General features: G+C 47.2%; 1 protein-coding gene across 1 annotated transcript in view; it reads right to left on the reverse strand.

Annotated features, from left to right (window-relative positions):
• LOC118215630 (disintegrin and metalloproteinase domain-containing protein 10-like) overlaps nucleotides 1–23,758 on the reverse strand; it is a 57,020-nt gene that overhangs the window by 12,251 nt on the left and 21,011 nt on the right. The window contains exons 3-4 of the mRNA XM_035396537.1: nucleotides 9,792–9,910; nucleotides 4,274–4,432 (exon numbers count right to left, since the gene is read on the reverse strand). Coding sequence (XP_035252428.1) covers nucleotides 4,274–4,432; nucleotides 9,792–9,910 — 278 coding nt within the window. The remainder of the gene's footprint in view (nucleotides 1–4,273; nucleotides 4,433–9,791; nucleotides 9,911–23,758) is intronic.

The raw sequence follows: 23,758 nt of genomic DNA on the forward strand, positions 1-23,758 counted from the left end.
GCTGTCCGCGACGAAGAAGAGGAGATAAGAAAAATGTGATGAAGAGATCTCAGCGGCAGCGATAACAGAGCTACTGGGATTATTATATACGAGACCACACCTGCCAGCATTTTATAATGTCATTTTATAAATGTCTTACTTTCACAGGTTGATGTTGATGCATTGAGATGATTAAGTGTGTGCTAATTAGCCTAAGTGGTTTCAAAGTGCTTTCTGCGAGCGCTAAAAGGTCTCCTCTTGCTCATTAGCGACCCCTGCAGGGTTCACCCTGCAACAGCGAGGTGCGAGCCGCGGTCCGAGTGGCCGCGCACGGGGAGGATGCGTTGCCATGGGGCTTGTGTTTACGCACGCAGCATCCCGCTGCTCTTCAAACGGCGTCAGTCGCTCCGCGGTGCGTGCAGCCCCATTACCGCCAAACTGAGCGCTGTCACTCAGGGAAGGCTTTGAGGCAGCGCGGGGTTTAACAAGCGCCTTGGGATGGCATCCTCTGTGTCCCTCCCCAGGGGGGCTCTGCCCACCCCCCCCTCCCCACAGCTCACTGATGAAAGGCTCAGAGACCGCCCGGCCCCCTCAGAGAGGACAGACTGGTGCACTCATCCCCTCCGTCCCCAAAATACAGAAGCTCACCGGGCCTGTGGAGCTAAGCTTACAATGGGACAGTAGTGCAGACGCTGGTCCCAACACAGCCACTCTTAAACACAATGAGCTCAACACAGAGAATTCTTCCATTCTCTGCAAGCAGTGCCGATTTAGGTAATACGATGAGAAAACAACCTGAATGCAGCACTGAAAAACCAAGACCAGTTCATGAACCATCCTGAATATGGTCTTCTAAGTATTTACTTTTGAAGGTGAGCGGCTTTGTTCAAACCAAAGCCTTCAAGCACAGGATGTACTGTCACATGATATCTCTGCCCACTTCAGAACAGAATGGACTGGGAGACCAAGGCTTTCCAGCTTAACACCGTAGAGGCTGGGGAAGAGATACTGAACAGTTCAGCACTCAGTCCGTTAAGTGGCTGCAATGAAAACCTGCGGACTACCCCTCATTTACAGCTGTACTGGCAGCTCTGCAGCTTCCCTCAATAGGCATTCATACAGACAGCCCCTGATCGGCAAGCAGCAAACAGAATAACCTGGTCATCTGTGTCACTGTGGACCGAGGGCCACTCTCACCAGAGAACAGCATGGGCCTTCCTTTATCGACAAACGCAAAGGACTGTGGGAAGGTCAAGAGAAACCAATGCGCACTTTCACAGGGGAAACTCTCACCCCCCCCCCCATCATCATACCCACCAACCCCACTCCAAGGCTGCTCTTCTCAAACATCACACTCTTTCCTAAAAGAACGTGAAAAAAGTTTGCTTTTATTGCTTCACACATTCAGACTGCCAACAATGTTTTTCGGAACTATTTATAGGCGGTTTCGCTGAAAGTTAGAATGGAATGGGACGGGCCAAGACCACATTCCCGAAACCAGGCAGCCCCTAATAAATTACCACGGCTCATTTGCATGGACGGGAACAGATAATGAGTCATCACACAGCAGCTCGCCCAGGCTGTGGGCTGTTGGGGGGGACGAGGGGGGGGGGGGGGGGTAGTCTGGCCAGGGTCACTGCTCCATGGTGAACACTGCATTCCCTGAACATAAGGACCAAGGCCATGTAATTAATCACTGGCAGTATATCCTCCATGTCTAGCCTACCCAAACAGCTCGCTTTGTCGCTGCATGAAGGCCGCCATACTGACATGCAAATGGCGGAAGGTCATAAAAGGAGATGGGCAAAGGCGGGGCCAGGGTGAGAAAAGGTTTGGTTCATTTTTTTTCAAAGTCTTATTCTCTCAGAGCTCCTTGTTGTTTTCAGCCAATCAGGGGCTTCCATAGACAGGAGTCTAATGCTATCTATTCCATCCAATCCTCTATTTGCATCAGTAATGACTCCTCTGATACGCTCCTGAGACATAGCAGAAAAAAGTTTATGTATTTTATTTTTTTTGACATAATAGTGTGACATTATGTCAAAAAATAGATGCCAAAAACATGTTGCAGTTAAAATTTTTGTTTTTTTTTATAGAGATATTATTTATTTTATTTTTATTGTAGACCCCATTGAAAATATGCTGTATTAGTTTCATTCAAGCACTTTTTTTAATCATGTACTGTATGTTCGTATGTGTTTATATGGGTGATGTACTGCATATTTTATTGCTGTGGTTGTCTAGGCCAGGTCTACCTTGTAAAAGAGGTCCTGGTTAAATAAAGGATAAAGGATTTTTTTTTAAATGTCCCTTTTAATGTAGGTTTCAGCATAGCAGAATATGCGGTTATTGAGATTAGGACCAGAGACTCATGAGCCCAACAGGGGGCAGAAATGAATCGCAGGGCCTAGGGAGGATTTGTCGATTCAATTATTTATTCACAAACGGCAACCAAATGAAGCCCTAATTACTCTGGAAAACCTGCGCTCCATATTCAAAGCCATCGATTCGGCAGTAAAGTTCAAATGAATTGAATTTCTCTGTCTTGAGCTGCGTAAACAGAACTGATAAACAGCAGGAACTGAAGCACAGCTCTACACACCCGCCTGCCAGATTCTGCTCTGTTTCAATTCTTCTTGCTGACAAATGCCATCTGTTGTATTTACATCCAAAGCATATTTTTCATACCGTACTTGAGTCTACTTAAGGTATTAATGTATATTTTTGAAAGCATAAGTTGCACCTGGTTTTTACCCCAGCAAAGTGATGATTAGCCTAAATAATTTTGGCATGAACATGACGACCAGAGCCAGACCTTCACAGAAGGAATGCTACTGCAGTGTATGCAGTGTAATGGCACTCACTCACCACATGGATGTGCTAAAGAGCACAGAATCTATGGCTACCCAATGACGAGGCCTGGGTGATTAATCAAAACAAGGCATTTGCCTGGTGGCCTTTATCTAGGCGGATGTGGTGACACATCGGCTAATGGGACTGCATAGTCCTGAGATGGTCCTCCTCCTTAATTAGACTAGAAAGAAACCTGGATGCTAGTCAAACCAATCGAACGGGTGAATGTCGCCTGCATTTTCCTGCTTTACAAAATGGCAACATAAGCAGGATTAAAGGTCTTGTCATTTTACATGACACTGCTCAATTTTGTCTTGTCAAGGCATTAAAAGAAATCAAAGAAAGCAGACACGCAAAGAAAGAGACATGACGGAGGGAGAAAGGGAGAGAAAGGTGTACAGAAAAAAAGACAGACCGCTTTCCGAGGCTCATAATAGCAGTGTCTACGTCAAGCAGTTACGTCAATTCAGGAGGAGCGTACGAGAAAAGAAAAACAACACACAGGAGCTTTGAAAGCCGCAGACAGAGTCTAACCATGGTGCAGATTAATAATCAAATTATGGCCGAATGAGAAACAAGCTTGATAGCAGCAACATCAATAGCATGCAAGACAGAAATACCACTACACAGAGACACAACAAAAAAATACACACACACACAGACATCCTGTGTGGTAAATATGTACACGTGTGTGTGTATCTGCATAAATGTGTTTTTGGTCTCCTCTCTTGACATCATTTGATCAAATTCTGCAACCGTGGCTAATATTTTGCAGTTTAGCAGCCAGAGCAGTAAGGACATTTAAATGCTATTGTAAGGTGTGTCAGGAAGGATGGATTACTTCACTTCCTTTCCGACACAGTGGTGGCAGTGTGTGAAAGCCCTGGAGCAACAAATGGACTGCTTCACATGAGAAGCTCTCCACACTGCTGATTCTACACGAAGGGAACTGACACTTATTCAACTCAAAAAACACAAGGGTGCTTGAAACTAAAAATAAGAATGCCTATAAAGAGCAGAAAAAAGGTTGCCATAACATAAGAACATATCCCACTCACAACAATAACAGCAGCACCAACATAATAATCAAAATAATTCTCTCCCTGTAAGAAGATCCCATATGCTTTCTAGAACAGGAAGTGCGGTATTCCTCCCATTTCCTAATGGCAGTTGAACACTGAGTGGAATTAGTGGCAGCAGTCTCTACTCATGGAAGGCCTACACAAACGATATGATACCAACCGCACAACATTACGGGAATCAAAAGAATGAGCATTCAATGTGGGATCAGAGCGATCAATGGTCACACTGGCGCATAAAAACAAGAGAAATAGCAGCAGAAGCAATCTTCCACAGTCAGTCTCCTCAGCTGCGAGCACAGCGGCATTGCGTCACGAGCAGGTCGCACAGAGAGCTCCGAGGGGCCAGGGGGCGGGCTCACCGATGTCGTCCTCGTGGTAGATGACCGAGTGGAACGGGACGTCCCGGTCCTTCAGGTACCTCTCCGAGGGCTCCACGTAGAAGGTGCCCCTGTGGGTCTGGATGAAGCCCTCGAACCTCCCGTCCACAATGGAGCCGTGGCTCAGGCTGCCCTGCTCACCTGCGCGGAGACAAGACGGGGGGTCAGGGGTCAGGGGTCAGGGGTCAGGGGTCGGAGGTGACCTTGCGGTCCCGACAGCGCTGGGGACCGAAGTGGGGGCGCTGTCCTTTGAGGATCGTCCCATTTAAAAAGGACAGTTAGAACAGCGTGTTTTTCCAGAAGACAGATGAAAAAATTAAGATGTCTGGAAGCAGAACTCATTCCTATTCTGTTTTCATACACCACAACTCCCCCACACACTTCCCCACTGACCTGCAGATCTCCATGATAATTACTTTCTTCAGTTCTGTATTGTCAGTGATAATCAAACCATAGCAGGTCATTTAAATAAAAGCACTTTTTTTTGCAGTAGAGCTAAGTACACCCTGAGCATGTTTCAGATACTGTAAGGACAGTGTTGATTGGCTGGAGGCAAAAATGTGATGAAGTAGGCAGTGTGGTGTTAAAGAATCCAACAAATAAACAAACAAAAAAAAAGAAAGAAAAAAAAATGCAGAAATACACATGCCTCTTTAAGGCCAAAGGTTCACTGTTGCCGAGAACTTTTCCTTTGTCAGTTGAGTGTAGACTAACCAGAGGAGCTCTAAACCCACCACGTAGCTCCTTCTCTAGCTCATACCACCATTGTTTCAATCAGTTAACAAAAGCTAAACAATTAATGAGAAATACAGAAAACATGGAAACACAATAAATCTATAACGCAAGAGAAGGAAATAAGGACACTGGAACTGAACTGTAAAGGCAGATGTTAATCCAATAAAGATAATATTCATATTAGCAGACATGCTCACGTCTACTCACAATTCTCTTGCAATACCAAGACATTTAAGGAAAGCATTTATATTTGGTGTTGGGGAAACTTTCAGAAAGTCTATTAAAGTTCTCGTCACGGCATCAGCCTAACGAGGCAACCCCAAGGCAATCCCGCAAAAGCCTACCCCGCCTTTTAGTCTGCTATAATTCTGTCTGTATCTGCATCTAACACACTGTAACAGACAGAATCAAAACCAGATCACCAATTCTAAGGAAGATCCAAGAAGGGGACTGTGACTGATGTGCCACTGGTCTGGATTTCAGAGCTTTCTGTACAGCTGCTAAGAATGAACAGAGGGGGAGAGAAGCCTTGCATCTTCAGGCACTGTCCAATCAAAGCCTCATATCTTCAGGCACTGTCCAATCAAAGCCTTTCATCTTCAGGCACTGTCCAATCAAAGCCTTCTATCTTCAGGAACAGTCTAATTAAAGCCTTGCATCTTCAGACACAGCCCAGGCACAGTGTCATGCTATTCAATCACCAGAGATCCTTTCAAGGAATTCTATAGCCAGTCCAAAGTAACAATGTGAGTAAGCTGTACTGTATGTCTCACAGTCAGTATTTACCCCACCGCTACACACCAGCATCACATGCAAATGAGAATGAGTAGATGCTCTTCCAGACTTGTGCCTTGTGTAGCACATGAATGCTACTCTGTTCCACCTATAAACTTACTGTCCACCACCACCCCCATCCCACATCCCTGCTTCTCTTGGCTAGTAACTGCCAAAATGTCTCTTGGGCCTGTGAAATGCTTTTCTCATCACAATTTTTTCCATCCAGATGGAAATATACAGATCCATAAAAGCCCGAGTCATTGAGCGCTGTCTGTTCTCGACCGAGGTAGATAATCGGACTGTCAGCACGTGCTTTGCCCTCTCTCAGCCTTCATCGCACACTCGAGGAGCTTTGTCAGACATCGCAATGACACTGCGCTCGCATACTGAGCAGAGACCAGCTTTCATCGCTGAGAGAGAGAGAGAGAGAAAGCAGCAGAGGCTAGTCTTTTCATACTGCCCTATGGTCTTACACAGAAACATTGCTTAGGGTCGTTATCATTATTCAGCTGGAAAATATTCTTACACAGAGCACATATCTCAATAAGAAAAACAAAGGGTCTGTTTTTTTTTTGTTCTTTTTTTTTTTAAGCGGATGCTCGGCTGGGCTCCGGCAAAGACTACCTCCTGGGTTCTAAGCTCTCGGCTACTTTTCGAAATGCATTTAGCAACAACTAAATGGACAAAGATAACACTCTCCCTCTGGAGGAAGCACCCTGGAGTCAAAAACACACCCCGAGTCAGAACATGTAATAAAACAGTCATAACAACTTAAATGAGCACCGCAAAACCTGCTTATAACACTGAGGTCATTCACTCATTTGTGCGCGTGCACAAATATGAACAGAAGAAAAATATGCTATGGCACTGAGGGCAGTTGGAAATGGGTGAGGAAGGTCAAGTACACTCATCCAGGAGCTGCTGCCCTGTGTGTTTTTTACTTTGTCAAGTCCTCATCTCTCCATATGGACATACTGTCTGAGGAACATTTGGTACAGTCAATGATTTACTTCTAATTTCCTGTGTGTGTTTGCATGTATGTGTGTGTGTGTGTGTGTGTGTGTGTGTGTGTGGGCATGTGTGTTTGAGTGTGTGTGTGAGACAGAGAGACCGGGGTTAGTGGAATTGTACTCAGAAGGTTAGCAAATCTCCAGTCCAGCCCTGAGCTGGAATTACAGATGGAATCCTGCTGCTGTTCCCATCTTCTCTGCTTTAACTTCTACTTATCTCCCAGCACAGAATAAGCTCCCTGAGCTGAAAAAAAGACTGCATCTGTATGCATGTGCGCGCACACACACACACACACACACACACACACACACACACGCACACGCAAACACAGGAACTCAGAGCGTCTATCACCCCGTACAGATGCACGTGCACAAACACACACGCACACACACAAACAGGAAGTCAGAGCGTCTATCACCTCACACAGACGCACGCACACGCCATACACACAGGAAGTCAGACAGACACCAGGATGCTTCACACTACTCTGGTAAGAGGGGCACACAAACATTAAAAAATGACCTCTGCGTCTAACTGACCCACAGGGCAGGAGCAGTGAGGCTCTCAAACAGAGCGCGCTCACACTGCAGCTCTGAATAAATATGCACAGCGACGGGGAGCGGCCACGGTTTCCAAACATCATCTTCAGAGTTCCACCCTCAATTACCAGCTTCACACGGTTTAATATTTACCTTTCTGAGGGAAAAGAGGATACAACACAGAATTTTAATGCATCTGATTCTCAGCAACTGAAACATTAATCCACTCAGCCAAAGAAACGCACTTAAATTCCAACTGCGCCGTCTACAGACCTACTGAAACACAGGGGCTCCCGCATTCGCCAAACATCCACTTAAGTAATAAACACAGCTTTTTTCCCAGACTCTCAGACTGGTATCCAGACTGGTAGACTGCTGCTGAGGGCGTAGTTGATGTGCATATGTACGTGCCTCGTACTGTTGCCCAGAGTGTGAGACAGAATTCGGAAAGGTATTCCACTGCTGTTGTTTTATTTAATTTTGTTTTGCAGTAGTTCACTCTGGAGCAGGAGGAGGATGCTGTCCTTTCGACGAGCCAATCACAGCACTAGGCAGTGTGAGTCTCTGGGAATGGCTTAAATCAGGGGTTTACAATCTTATCCAAAAAGGGCCGGTGTGGGTGCAGGTATTTGTTTTGGCCCAGCACAAAGACACCTGGTTCTACTTACCAAGTTCTTGATTAAAGACCATAAAACTGAATCAGATTACTGGCTAATCTATCAAAGATAAACCGCTTAAATTCAGAGTTGAAATTCAAAGAGACCATGTAGATTCAGCAAACGCATTAATGTTAATGATCTATATTATGGCAGCTCTGTACAGCATTAGCAATGGGCATGCTGTGGACTAGGTGAATTAAGGTAGAGCTAGCTGGTTAGCCAACATTTACTTAACCACAGAAGGCACTATACAGGTGGATTAGGTCAGCGATGTCCTTTAGATTTCATCCACAGTATCAGATATTAAATCAGCTGTAGAACACATCATGCTCTGGCAACCTGACAGTGCGTGTTGTAGAGTTTGTGAGCACTCTAAATGAAAACTGAACTGAAAACGAATTCTCTGAATTTACAAATGACCAAAATGAGCATGGATAATTTACATCAGCTGTGCTGTGGCATGTCGACGATTTAACTGTGCTGAATAACAAAAACATCATAAAGTACGTGAAGGGTTGAGTGAAACTTGTAGTGCAGTGACACAACACATTTTTAGTGCCGCCCTGCATGTGAATGTAATGTGCCCAACAGAAAGGTCACATCACTTCAGCTCTCCAGCTTCCCTGGATACAGAACTGTTAAATAAAGCCAGCATTAACCTGCGTATCCATAAGCGGAAACAAATGGACTAACACCGACAGACCAAAACACACCGTACCCTGCAGCTAAATCATCGGGCTTGCAGAAGGATAACAACAGAATTCACCCTTTAGCCAATTAAAAAATAAAACAAACAAATGAATAAATGTATAGTGTCCTACTGCACAGTAGCAAAGACAGCAGAGCTCATGCAGGTGAGCGTGAGGGGGCGGGGAGCTGCTCACTGCACTTAGCCTCACACTGCATGAACACCCCAGGACAACATCAGAGCCGAGGGCTGCGTCCGTGTCAGTACCACCAGCTCAGTATTAAAGCCCCATCCAGCAGGGGGCGCTTGGGGGCACGACGGGGCCCCAAACAGGACAGACGAAGCGCCTTTAATCTGGAAGCGAGGGCAGCGGTGGGCGGGAGGTTCAATGCGTCCACCTCGCCGGGGATATCCGCGTGGCAGACACGCCAACGCCACAGATGCCGCTACAGAGAGAACTCCGGTGGGCGAGGATCCCCGGAGCGAGGATGAGGAGGAGGCAGAGGACAAAGGAGAGACACAGACGGGGGGTAAACTTAATAAACGAGTGCGAACAGAGACAAAAGACGCGGCTGTGGAGAAAGGGCACCTGGAGACTAATGCCGCCCACAGCTTTAATCTGAGTGCGGGGGCCTGAAAACGCTTCTCAGAGGGGGGGGGGGGCAGGATGGAGGGTGGGGGGTGGGGGAGGGAGAGACAGGGGCAGGACAGGGGGGAGAGAGAGGGGCAGGAGGGGGGGAGGGAGAGAGAGGGGCAGTGCAGGTCACAGCCGATGGGACATCCTGCCAACACAGTTACTATAATTAGCAACTTATTTCTGAAAGAGACATCCATCGCCACTCTTCTGAAATACACACACACACACACACGTGAAGGCACGCACGCACACACATTCGCTCCTTTTCACATTCCAGCAGCGGAAGGGCTGAGGTTTTAATTTTTCATAGGATTACTTAACTAATTCTCACACACACACACACACACACACCGCGCACACACAGAAAGAAAGAAAGGACAGCAATCCGTTTCCCTAGTAACCATCTTCACCGTTGCAATGCCAAGGCCATTCCAGGAGCAATTGTAAGGCTCACCATAGATTTCTCCGCTGTAGATGTGAGAGGTATCGTAATGCGTCTCTTCCCCCGACACTTCCAGCTTAAAATCCTCTGCAAACAGGGAGGCGTCCCTCTTCATTCGGAGATTGAAATACCTGGGAGGGAAACAAACACACAGAGTTAGTACATTCTGTTCGAGCCTCAGGATGGTTGTGTAACCAAGATATTTTGAGTTCACCTTTTTGCTCTTTTCCTATTTTTATGGCCATTATTATGTTTTCCTAAATGTCAGCATGCATCAAAGTATACTGGCTTCCATACAGACCCCTGAGCAGGTATGTACCTTTGTCTCTTTACGTTCAGGAAATCAGGCCTTCAATCATAACTCCTAACCTTAACCACCTCATCTTCACCGATGAATGGGGGAGTGGTCCGGTGCAAATCTTTACTAAGCACCACCCAACTGGATGTTGCACACTGATGGTGGTTTGAGATCAAGGGAGGAAAGATTCTATTTACACGGAATAAACTGTAACCAGAAAGTTGTGGGTTTGAGTCCTGAGTGATGCATTGCCGTGGTCTGTTGAGTAATTACTAAATCTAACGGACTTCATTAATTACCCAGAATATGTCATTCCCATTCTGAGTAACGACGCCTGCTAAACGTTCTTTTGATTGCGGAGAGCGCTCACGGGTCACAGAATGCCGTGAGGCGGGCGTCGGCGGTTCAAGTGTCGCCAGGCCGGACCGCCGAGGTTACCGAGGTTACCGAGGGCACCTTCAGCCCTGTGATTAACGGCAGCCCCGAAAAACCCGCGCCGCGCACAATTTTCTCCCTGTAATTGGATTTCAAGCAGCGGATGGGCGAGCACGCTGGCATCCAGCCTCTCACAGGGCCCGACTCCCTCCGTCGCTCAAGAAAGCCCGATGAAGACAACGCGGCTCTGCCGCTGGGACTAAGGAAATAAGGAAAAAAGGAAAAACCTGATGTTTCTAAAGGCAACGGCAAAATGTGGGTCAGCGATGCTCAAAATTATCGACGAGGCAGTGCCATTAACATTAATGGCAGCAGAGAGAGTGTGGCACATTCATCATTGATTTCTGAAAAAGAACAAAAATCGACACATTCATCAGGGAAAAGCCTAACACCCTCACACACAGTACCTGGCAGCAATTTAAAGAATAATCTGATAAGAAAGAAATGAAAGAAAGTACTCAAAGTTCTTCTCACCATGCTCCTATGTAGTTATTTGCCAGGGTTAGTATACCTCTGTATTATAGACAAAAGGTAAATCTTACGTGCTTAAAAAGATAAAACACGAGCGATATGCTCCATGTTGCTATGAGCAGAATTGTGGGTACAAGGTGTTTTTTCTCAAAACCAAGTCCCAACCGAAGCCTCATTCTGCTTCGACTGCACGTTTCAGAAGCACGGTGAAACACCACAGGAGCCCTTGACCGGACAGACGGTTTAAGAGAAGCCCTTAACGCGGCAGGCGGTGCGGTAGAGGTGTGCCGGCAGGCGGGAATCAGAGAGGAGTTTTAACCGGCGCCGCGTCCCGAGCGGCCTGTGCGTGTCGGCGCATACGGAGGAGCCGCCGGTCGGGCCGATGGTCGGACCGCTCGTCTCCGTTCTCGCTCCCTCAGACGCGTTACGCCCATTTAGTCTCTCTCGCCCCAGGAGAGGGATTCCTCCCCACACTCCTCCCTCACCAGCGCCCCCCGGAGGACATGCTCAATCAGCACAATGCACTTCATGTGGAGAGGCTGACTGGAGCTACGCTTCAACAGGTGCCCAATGACGGGTAGGCCACGTTTCCATCAATCTTTCCACCCAAACCGGAAATCCTTCGGTTCCGATCAAAGAGCACTGATTTATTTTTATTAGGTAAGGTATTTTATTAAGGTAGCCTGGCCGAAAATAGCCACTGCATTAGTGCTTGGCAGCGGCTTTTGGCAAGACCTCTTGTGAACTGTGGTGCGCCATCGCAGGTACAGGGAGCACATTTGTTAATGAGAAGATACACAGCCAGCTATTAACAAGGTGCAAATCAACAGAGAACACAGAAGATGGTGCACTCCCTCCATCATTTATTTATCAAAATGTAAACAATGATTCAGCACATTGTGCCCAAGTCAGGGTTTTATAGGGGACATGGCTGGCAGAATATATTAAATGTACGATCAAGTGGAACATTCTGTTAGAATCCGGCATGCACATTCCCATAAGCGACTTTACAGCTCACATCTTTCGGTATGATGGCTTTATTAAGATTCAGGTTCTTAATGCACATGCCCAACTGCTAAATAATTAGCTAATTCCAGTGAACACTAAAATTAGCCACAAGTGACCAGCCTTTCATTCAAGTGCATCCTAGCATGGATCACAAATCCATTACACTTACATTTAGTACATTTTTAATCCAATTAATGTGCAAGAAATTGGTGTAAAACAGAAGGGATGTTTCTGTTGACACACAGGACTTTGAAGAAAGATGAAGATTCTTCCACCCTCATTCTGACTGCTTATTTTCCACTGAAGGAATTCATACATTGATACCCAGTCATTCCTTTATACCCATTGATAGACCACAATTTTAAAGAGTAAAATTATGGACATTTCTGTGTAAAAGACTGAGTAAATCTGACTGAAAAACACTCGATAACAGTTCCTGTAAAAGCCACATTAATCTTGCATAATCCTGTTTTTAGACATAGACTATGAATATTCACAAGTGCACAAAACAAAAAAGCACCACTTCTGGTGGTGGATACAACGGTATTTTGACAAGATTTATCAACTTCTCCTCAAGATTCTACATTGGCCTGGATTCAGTCAACAATTTCTTTCATTTTGGTTTACAATGAAATTGAAGTGTTTTTAAAAATTATTATTATTTAAAAAAAAAAATTTTTTTTACCTTCACCTGATGAAGATTGAGAGTTCACCAATCGCCCACACTTAACAGGCCCAACTGTACTGCTGAAGAAGACCGGAACACTCGCATTTATTCAAGCTGCGTCCTCAAGCGGAGGACAAACCTTGATTGAATCCAGGCTATCAATTCCAGAAAACGTCCATTTATTTTTTATGGTTGTTTACATAGCGGAGTTTTTAAACCACGCTTGGATGGCTTAGAGGAAACTGCCAGGTGAGGAGTGGAGGCATGAGAGCACATCCTTGTGATTTAATCACTCTGCCTGGCTTTTGCTGTTCGCTTGTCAGGTTTCTAATGGAAGAGAGCAATCAAGGCCATTTTTCAACTGACTGGGGTTTGTTGACAGGAATTTACTTGAGCGAACTGCGAGGGAACAAAGGAGAACAAGAGTGAAGGTGTGTAAATAAACAATCCCAGCAGCACTGCCGCTGATACCCGCTGCTACCACAAGCCATGGGGGCAAAGTGTGACGTGGCAGCCGGGGGGGGGAGGGGGGGGGGGGGGTTGCTGTGACAGGCCTGTTCCCTGGTTCTGGCCTGTGAGGACACGTATGAACGTAGCCACGTAAATCACGTGGGACACGAGACAGATCGGAAATCAGACTCAATCTGACTGAAAGGTGGGAAGGGAACAGGATGATAATAAAGAAAGAAGAGCTTCAACATGCCCGGCTACAAGGAAGATGGCGTAATGCTTCAATCTGCCCTCTGAGAAATTGGCTTTTCATTTTAACATCAGAGACCATTAGGATCAACAATGAAGACATTTGTCTCTCCGCTTCCCCCGTCCCCAAAAAGTCTAATAAAAAAAGAACGAAACAAAGACAAAAATCAATGACAAGTGAGTCAGTGGCCATTTTCGGCCCTCTGCAGAAGATAATAATATAAAAGTCGAAGAAAAATTTCAGTTGTTCTCATTGAGCCTACATTTACCATAACATTGCCTGAAAGAAGTGCTGCAAAAAGAACTTTGTCCTTTGAGAGAGAGCAGCACCCACTGTGCTGTGACAGTGCCCAGATAGCTGCCTGTGCATGGGGCTCCCACAGGAATCCCACTGCCAACCTGGCAGAGCAAACAGGCTCACTCCCCTCACTCCCTGAGGGGGGCGGGGCCTCTGCGGGGGAAGGGCAAGGCCCAGGGGTCCTTCAAAAATCCCCAGTCGCAAATGGCCAAGGGCCAAGGGAACCCCCACGGCAGTGGGGCCACAGTCCAGCAGGCCCAGCGCTACCACCCCCTCCATGCAGGGTGAACGCAGACAGGCTTACAGACAGAGACAGGGCCTTCGGGGTAAGAGCAACAGAAAAGCAGAATGGTTAGAAGCCAACATTAAGCCTCAGAGCCAAACCCCACTTTAGAGACGACTCCACAGAACCATCCAGATGTCTTTTACAGTTTTGCTGTTTGTTTGCAGATTTGAAGCCCTCCCCCCATAGTAACATTGGCAAAGAACATCTGAGGAATGCAAATGGAACGCCGACCTGTAATCCGCACCAAACTCCCAGCCAGATGGGCCATTACCGACTCCACCAGACCTGGGAGGGGGACCAACTGGCCGTTCAGAAACAAATAAAACTTTCATCTGAAGGTGGTGTGGCATTGGAATTACAGGAAATCCCGAAAAAAAGCACTAAAATTTGCTGCAAACAGGAACAAGAATCAAAGTAATTGGATTAATAAGGGCAACTGGAGTAATCATCAAATAGTAACCTGCAATTTAATATGCCATGAATCTTAATAAAAGCTACTTAGTGCTCTGGCTCTGTACTGGCTGGCTACTTGGTTTTCCTCAAGGAGCTACCTACCTACCCACGGGGGTGTCTCTTGTTCTGATAACAAACTGCCGTGAGCCAACAGCCATTTAATGAGCTGTCTAGGGTTCATGGAACATTCTGTTAGAATAATCTCATTCAGAATAACATGCCTAGCCACCCCTTTTCATATGAAAAAGAGATTCTAACTGAATGAGATTCAGCCAAGGTGAACAGGACAAGTTCTGCTATATAGCAAATGATACAAATACATGATTAATTCAATTTAAAGATCCAATTAATCATAATCCTACAGACATTTCAACAGTGAGCTTCAAGAATCAACTACATGTTCACAAGGGCTGTGCCCACAACTGTTAATAAATCAAATTTTATTTTTACAAAGAATTTGTTTACAATATGCTTCACAGGGTACCCTGGTCTAAACCCCCCAAAAGCAAGATGACAGTGGCAAGGAAACACTCTCTGGATGACATACAGGATGAACCAGGAATCAAACTCAAGGGTGGGAATCTTTCACGCCAAACTGTAAACAGTACACATTAATATCAGGAAGGGTATGTACAGTTATGATCCTTTAATACCTTACTGATGTATTGGCATGAGTAGGCGACTAAATAGCACTTGTTTTAAAGTTCTGTTTTCTGGTGGGGTAAATGACCTCATGCAAAAGTTCTCCTCATAACTGGCTGGTGAGACACGTCCTGGTACACTGGCACCAGTCTCTTGTGACAATGTTGAACATGCTGATCCCGAGCTCTGTTAGCCCAACGGGATTAGCTAACTCTGTGCTTCGCAGGCTTATCGCATGCATCCTGAAATCACACTGAGGTGCCTCTGCGTTGTCATTACACGCCTCGTGTTTCCGCGTCTGTCGCCCTCCGCAGGGTGAAAGAGGCGCAACGTGCCCAGGGCGGGCGGTGGCACCGTTTTCACAGCCCGACGGCTCGGGTTAGCGGCTGGAAGACCTGCCAGCCAGGCTGACTGACACTCCAGGCACCACCTGAGAGAATCACTTCTCGTGACATTGTGACAAAAGTGCAGCTTAAAAAATAAAAAGACAAAAAGGAACAAAGTGGGCCATTTCCCAGAATGCTGTGCGAATGAGAAAAACAGGATAAATGCGGCTTAAACCTTTCGGTTGCTGAAGGGGGAGAAGGGCACTAATGGAGCTGCTGGAAAAAATAATATAACTCATCGTTTACAGTAAACAAGGATTCCCAGAGGCCCAGGCACGCGCGCCGACTACCTCAGCTTGTGTTGAATTTACCACACAATAACTCACAGCTAACTGGGGCCACAAGAACGCTTCAAGATGGCGTCAACCGCAGCATCGGAGTGGCATGCCTGGCTGAAGCATGGGTGTGAAGCTGCAGAGGTTCACACTGAGGCCAGGATCCAACCCAGCATCAGAGTGGCCTGGATCCAACCCAGCATCAGAGTGGCCTGGATCCAACCCAGCATCAGAGTGGCGTACCTGGCTGGATCCAACCCATACTGTACTCCAACAGACAGATGAGCAGTCGGCCAAAACAATGGGGAATTACCGTTTAATCAGCAGGGTAACCCCCGTCTCCATGGGCCTCCATGTTTTATTGGGTGCCTAGTTTAACTGCACCACGTGCACAGAAGCCAGGCTGCAGGATGCCAGGTCTGTACTGACAAAAGCCTGAGAAAAAACCACATTCACAGCATTTCACCATCCCCCTGATCTGTATCGGACCTTATTTATTCCCCTCCCCTCTCTCCCCCGCTCCTTCCCTTCCTCCCCACCCCCCCTCCAACATCCAGGCTATTTTTACTCCTTCTGTTCCAAATACATCACTGCGCAGGTAGAGGACAATGAGGGGAAAGCCATTTACACACAGAACAGTGACAAATGGCCAGGTAATGCCATCTACGGGAGCACACGCAGCCCAAGAGTGACATAGCAGGAATTTACCGCGTGATATCTTGGGCTGAGAGGGTCTTCGCATTCCGGGCCGAACACCAGTCACGTTTGATTAAATGTGCACTGATCCACCGCTGTGGGCTGGCGTTCCCTTTACCGTTAAAGTGGACAGTAATACCAATCCCACATAGTATGACCAGGCTCATATGGAGCTTCACAAAACGGTCAACACATCTTCTCCTTAGCAAAGCATTTGCTGTCCACATACATGCATTTCAAAGGTCAAGTTATAAGCTATGGAAGGTCACCAAGCGCTTCCAGCAGTGCAGAACTGGATCTTTTAGGGACGTGTGCACAGAACCAGCTGACCAGCTGTTGCCCTGGATACACAAGCAAGACCAACTCTCCATGATGAACTCCCACAAAGAAAGAGAAAGCGGATTAAGCTACTCAGTCACGCGCAACTCTTTACGCACAGCTATTTTTCCAGGAATGGGTATCTGCTAATAAGAAGAAGTAAGGCTGGGGAGGGAAATGGAGACCATCGGGGAGAACATCAATTTGCAAAAAAATATTTTATTGAATTAATGAATTGACAATGATTCTGATAAGATCTTTGTTCATCAGCTCATCTCCAGCTGGATCCTGTACAACCTCTGCACTCGAGGTCCGACTGAGCTGACAACGTCATGGCAAACAGCCTTAGCTCTGAGAAGGGAAGAGTGAGAGAGAGAAAGAGGGGGATAGGAGAGTGATGGAAAGAAAGAGTGGGAAAGGACTGTGATGGAGAGAGAGCCCTTGCTGCACAGAAAGGACAAACTTTCACTCATGAAAGCTGCAGTGTTTGAGCCCATCAGTAACCCCTATGCTGTCTGCACTCCCCGCGGGGGGTGGAAGTCACTGTACTCACAGCATTCAGAACAATACAGGGTTGGGGGGTTTCCTGTACTACCTGACCCTGCAGAGAGGGTGGACAGGGAGGTGCATTGTGGGATGCAGCAGAACAGGAAGTAAATGAAAACAAGTGGACAAATGGGAAGGGGAAACAGGCCTGTGCCTGTTATTATGAACACATCCTGGTTTCAGATGGTCCAGTGACTGTTTAGGTTGCCCTTGAATTGTTACGGCTTATTACAGCAGCTAGATCCTTTAGACCCGAGGATCTCAAAATGGAGAGGGAGAGAGAGAGAGACAGAGAGCCAACTGCAGGCAGCCAATTATGACCCTCTCATAAAGTAAAAATCACTCAACATACAGTAAACTGAAAAGGCCACTCTTTCAGAACAATATTGTACAATATGCATTTTCCTCCAATACCCTTCATAAAATCTAGATGTTTCTCTATTATTTATAAATGTGCTGTAATGCGGCACTCAGAAAGTTTAAGACTGAAGAAGGTGCAAGTAGCTAAAGTTTCATGGATAAGATCCAAACTGCAACAGAGTATAGAGTAAAACAAGCAGGCTCTCTACACCCACCTACATACCCACAATTTCTGCTGGCCGGAGCAACGGAAAGATTGAAAATTTGTTATTGAAGAGATTCTCCTTTAACGGTTCAGTACTCCTTTCTTAGTGAAAATATAAAGTACAACAGCAGACACAGAACAGGAGCACCCTGTTCCTTCACCACACAAGCCTGTTTTAAAAAGGCACTGGTCAGTCAAAGACACTGACGTACAGCACAAACAATAAATAGGGGGCAGTGAAAACAGAATGCGTGCTCTCGCCCTGGGGGTGGGGGATTCTACAGTCATGTACCCAGCGTGCCCCCACTTGGACCCCCCCACTGACCCCCCAGGGTGAGGCTGCCCCCTCAAATTCAGTCACACGGAGCTTCCTGTCTACAAGCCGCAGATTCTCTTCCCAATGATAACTGAGTTTCATTAAATAAGGGTTCTCAGGATTCACCCACGGGCTCTTTGCATTGCAGGCCAAGAAAGGATAGCCTAATGCTTAAATTACGGTTTTGGGTACCCTCAGTGATTCCACGAGACCAGAGAGGGAGAGCAAGATCTGAGACAGGCTCAGATCACTCGTGTCTCTCTCTCACACACACACACATTTTAATACTTTTATTCATGTCCACATACCAAAGTAACATCAAAGGACATAAACAGTAGAGACACAGTACATAATAACGACATGAGAACAGCAGTGTGGACATTGCTAGGCTACCAAATATACATACTACAAATCTACATCCATAACCAAGATGTTCAAGGGCTGACACCAGATGCTGATACCTCAGTACCTTAGTGGGGAAGGCCTCTTATACACTGGAATCAAAGCTACAGCCCACCTCCAAAACAGGAACTGCTCTGCTTTTCTCATCTACAACAGCATCTTGAGTATTAGCAGACACATTGTAGAATAGATCCGTATCATTATTGCACAGGTTGAACATGGTATGAATGACACAGGAATGCTTGTACATTCCCACAGTAGGTGGATATAATGGTAATAGTTCCTTTACTATCAGATCCACAATTCATAGCCTTGCTATGTACATACCTTTGTATGCATAGCAGCCATTTAGAATATGTGATAGAGACGCACGCATGCACGCACGCACGCACGCACGCACGCACGCACGCACGCACGCACGCACGCACGCACGCACGCACACACGCACGCACACACGCACACACGCACACACTTCTCATATCCGCATGCTAAATCTCTCACATTTGGTCTCCAGCGAAGCAGACACACTGGTACTGAAATGACTGCCGGTGGCTGGCGAAGGTGTTCCCTGGTCAACAAAGTGGCTTCATCAATCATTCAGTTTCGGCTCCATTAGGGACAGTGCAGGTGATTACAGAAACATTACTATGCCACACAGGTACAGGGCAGGGCAGAGAAACAAAACACCCTCTCTATATCTGCAGCCCACTGCTCAGCCATGTAAAACAGCTGGTGTACTGGCCACTCAGCCTGCTCCAGAACACTCAGCGTCTGACTCATATAATCCAGTCACACGATATTAAATGCATTTGTGTGTGCGTGTGCGCGTGTGTCTGTGTGTGCGCGCGCTTGTGTTTTCTCCTAGTTCCCTTGTTTCAGAAAGCAATCAATGGAGGCGATTGACTGCAGCACATGAACGCTATGTGACTCTCCTTCTCTGAGAAAATTTAAAACCCTCTTTCACAGCAGACACCCCATAATGTCCTCAGGCACCATTCAAACACACACTCTCTGTGGAGAAATGAGATGGCATTTAAACTATGTGGGCAATGGGATACATTGCACAGTGTAAGGGTGCGTGGACAGTCTATTCAAACAGGCAAGTTCTGAGGGACAGATACATGAGCAGTGTGAATCACCAGTGTGAATCTGCTGTGATTCAGGATCTGTTATATAGTATCGCCTGAAAAGACAGTTTTTAATGCAATCTCTTTCTGTTTAGTTAAACATTCACAAAGCTTCAACACCCTCATTCAGAGCACCTTTTTCTCCTCGGTGTGTCTGAGTTCAGGTCAAGAATCTCCATTTTGAGCGCAGTGAGGTTCAGAAGCGAGGTCCTGCTGTGTTTCCAAACCATTTAACGCAGCATAAAACGCAATGACACGGTTACTTTGCAAACACTACAAACAATTACCGAGGTGAAGACATTCACGGCAGGAGCACAATTTAGAAATTGAGTGGCTTTGAAGTGAAATTGGCTTTCACCTGAGGAAACCCTGGCAGGTCCCTCTACGGGCTGAAGTTTCGTTTGAAATGCTGCATGTGTACGGTTTCAAGCTGATTTAAATCAATGGGTTTAAAACACAGAAACCTTTTTTTTTTGACTCTTTGAGGGAAAAGGACACTGGGGACAGGGGCTGCTACGGCACTGGGCTCAAGTGCCCGCCTCACTCATCGCCTGGCATGCCAGTCATGCCAGCGGCGCCCCCGAGGGGCAGCTCATAAGCACAGGCTGCGGGGGTGTTGGAGGGGTGGGCTGGGATTTCGGTCGGTTCGACTTCAGTTCATCACACAATGGTTCAGCTCAGTGACACACCTGGTACATCATAAACAATGGACCTACTTTAGATATGTACATCTGTATATATCTATGTATGCAGGCATGACTCTGCAGAGGACGGCCCGGGACCCCAGTTTGAGACCCCAGTTTGGGACCCCGGAGAAAGACTGACAGGCCAGCTCGCCACCGCACGCCCCGGGCACCGTGTCCCTGCACAACCCAGTGATGTCACACCCGTCTCTACCCTCCCCCACCCGCACCTGGGACGGCTCATCATGTCAGCAGAGCCGCCTCAGTTAGTATAAACAGCACACAGGTCGCCAGCGTCCACACAGCCGTGTGCTCCCACGCTCAGACACAGGCTGTGCTCTACAGACCAGGCGTCTGAGCTGCCGGAGGAGGCCGGCCAATCGCATCGCTCACATTTAATGGAGCTGCGGCAGAGCGCCGTGCTCGCAAACGCCACGGCCGTCCGCCATCGCGAAGGACGCTCGCGTGGGGGTCACCGCGGATGCAGAACCACAGGGGTGCGCCCCGTAAACGTGGGGGTGACCTTACACGACGGATATGGGGACCCCCTGCGGCCGGCCACTGCTGAGAGGCATAACTGGAGACTGAATTATTCACAAGGACAGGGAGCGCAGCCTGCTGTACCACAGCAGAGAAAATGTGAATAAAGAGGGTTTCAGAGCTGCAGTGAAAGGAGAGAGAGACCCATGGCTTCCTGTGCTCTGGAGAGAGGGAGAGTGAGAAAGAAAGAAAGAAGAAGACAGAGATGGTGAGAGTTCAGGCACAGCAGCGATTCAAGGGACCAAAGAGTGAAAGATAAAGATTTGAGATAAAGAGATGGAAAAAAAGACTGTGTGAGACATACAAAAGGAGAGGTGCTCTAGGATATGGTGACCCTTGACCCATGTCATTCTCCACCTCACCAAACCTAGCTTTTGCAGAACACAGCTCCCTTCAGGATGAGCAAAATGCTGCAAACTGTTTCATAATTGAATGGGTGCTGTACAGACCATCTGGAGCGCTAATGCTAAGGTTGGGCAGTCTGAGTGCAGTATGACTAAGCGTGTACAGCATAACACCAATTCTAAAATACGTCACACACTGCTGCTCCTGTAAAATGCTGCAAAATGGCTGCAGCATATATAGCATTCAAGCAAAACTGTAGAAAAATGATTTTCATTCTGATGTGATAATAAAGACTGCTATGGCAGCGTCCTTAGGGCGCAAGCACCGGTTTTTCATGTCTCAACTGAGCATGCTCAGAGCTGAGGTCTTCCTCCAGAGCTGCAATGTGGAGCTTCTCAGGGGCTCAGCTCCACCAGCACCTGACTGTAGACTCCTGGGAAGTGGTCACTAACATCACTGCAGCCCCATGAATCACTAATCCAGTGACAGAACCAGAACCTGAACACTGCAAGCACTGCAGAGTATTTGGGCTATGAAAGACACCACACACTTATGACATGCACATGCACGCACGGACGCACGTACACACAAGCACACACACATGCACACACACCCACAAAACATGTACATACGCACACACACACACACACACACACACACACAAAACACACACAAGCAAACAGACACAAAACACACACACACACACAGCGTCCCTGTGCGTGGGAAACAGCCGCAGGAGAAGCAATCAATACCGCGGTGACCTCTGAGTGACAGGTCCAGTTGGTCTGGCGTTTCAGCTGAAGACCAGCCTGCAGTCCTGTTTACACACACACACACACGCACACACACACACACACGCACGCACACACGCACACACACGGCAGCTCCTGTTATCTTCCACAGATCATCTCCCTGCTTCATCTCTGCTGACCTCTGCCGTGAGGCACCGCCCAGGCAGAGCGGCTAATTCTGGCCAGCCTGGTATAAACACAAAACACAGCCCAAACACGGTGACGTATGACAGGATGTGTGAGATCAGGCAATGTAAGCCCTCTGGTCATTTATCCTAACCTGGAGAAACCCTTCTCCACCACGTCACATGTTTTTTGGTAGTAATGACTCAACTTGGCCCACACCCACTCTGGAGCAATCACGGGTGTAGGCTTCAGGTGACTGCACTTCAGAAATGCTGAGATGTACATTAGTTTACAAAAAATAAAAAATAAATAAGTAAAAAATAACATTTTCACAAAAGTTTGGCATTTACTATGCCACTTTCCATAGAAAGGTCATACTTGGCTCTGTAAATGTTACTGACACAGTTTAGCAGATACCGCACAAATCATTTTAGCCCCTGATCACCATAATAGCTGCAACAACAAGTCACACAATGTTCACCGCTCGGACTGCACCATCTCACGCCCAGCGCGAAACGCTGCAATTACAGAGCGCCGAAGGAGCGGAGCGGACGGCGTGACTCACGCTGACACACACACACACCTCCGTACACGCCCCTGGACATTAGCCCCGCTCGCCGCGTGAATTACTGGGCCACAGTGCAGAACGCGACGGGGTCAGGGGGATTACCGCGCACCCAGCGCACGCAGCCTGGTCTCACGCTCACACACAGCACCGCCCGTAAATCAGCGGGGCGGCGGGAGCAAGCCTTCGCGGAAACCTCTTAACTGCCCATCGGCGGACGGGAACATGGACAATGGCACCGAAATGAGGTCAATTATTTGAAGTGTTTCCAAAACAGCGAAACCCCTCCCCCCCTCCCGCCCGATTATGGCTGCCTCCTTGATACAGGTGCGAAGGATTGCACCACATCTGAACCAGTCTGTTGCAAAGCCTGCTGTGTTTCCCAAACTGACCTCTAGAGGGAGCTGACAAAGGAAACACGCTCCATCTAAGGGCGCGGCAGCAGAAACCTCGGAGTGCTTTTTAACTGGCGTGTCAGTAAGCGAGGTAAGGAAGGCGTTACTTTAGGTGAGAGGTGGCGCAGTCCATAGGATAGCTGCCTTGAGCTGCACGAGCCCCCTGCGTGGGCCGGTGGTTCGATCCAAGGCACCTTCTGACCTGTGACCCCTTCAGTTACCCACTCTGTTTTCTATCTGTCTGAATAAACTAGAAAACAAATACAAAATGAAGGCAGACTCCACACTCCTTGTGGGGAGAAAAAAAAGTGCATTACACTCATACCATCACTGGTACTAAAAGGTCTCTTGGCTCAAGGTCACTGGCGCTGGAAAAAAGGGTCTAAATGTCATTGGCACAGTGGGCTGTTGTGCCTGTTCCCAGACTACTTGGCACACACAATACATTCAATTGTCCTTTCCATAACCAAAAGCTTATTTGGCTGCACATATCTGCATATTAATCTTTAGCTAGAAACAGAACTGTGAAAAAAAGGACTGCTGTGACATTTTGTTCAAACGAAAACCCGAAAAACTGACTAACTCTAACCTCAGATGACTTTACTGTACCCGTTTAGAAAACCTTCAGTAATGACAGGAAGTCACC

This window comes from Anguilla anguilla, chromosome 16 (genome assembly GCF_013347855.1).
Source record: "Anguilla anguilla isolate fAngAng1 chromosome 16, fAngAng1.pri, whole genome shotgun sequence".
Taxonomy (NCBI): Eukaryota; Metazoa; Chordata; class Actinopteri; order Anguilliformes; family Anguillidae; genus Anguilla; species Anguilla anguilla.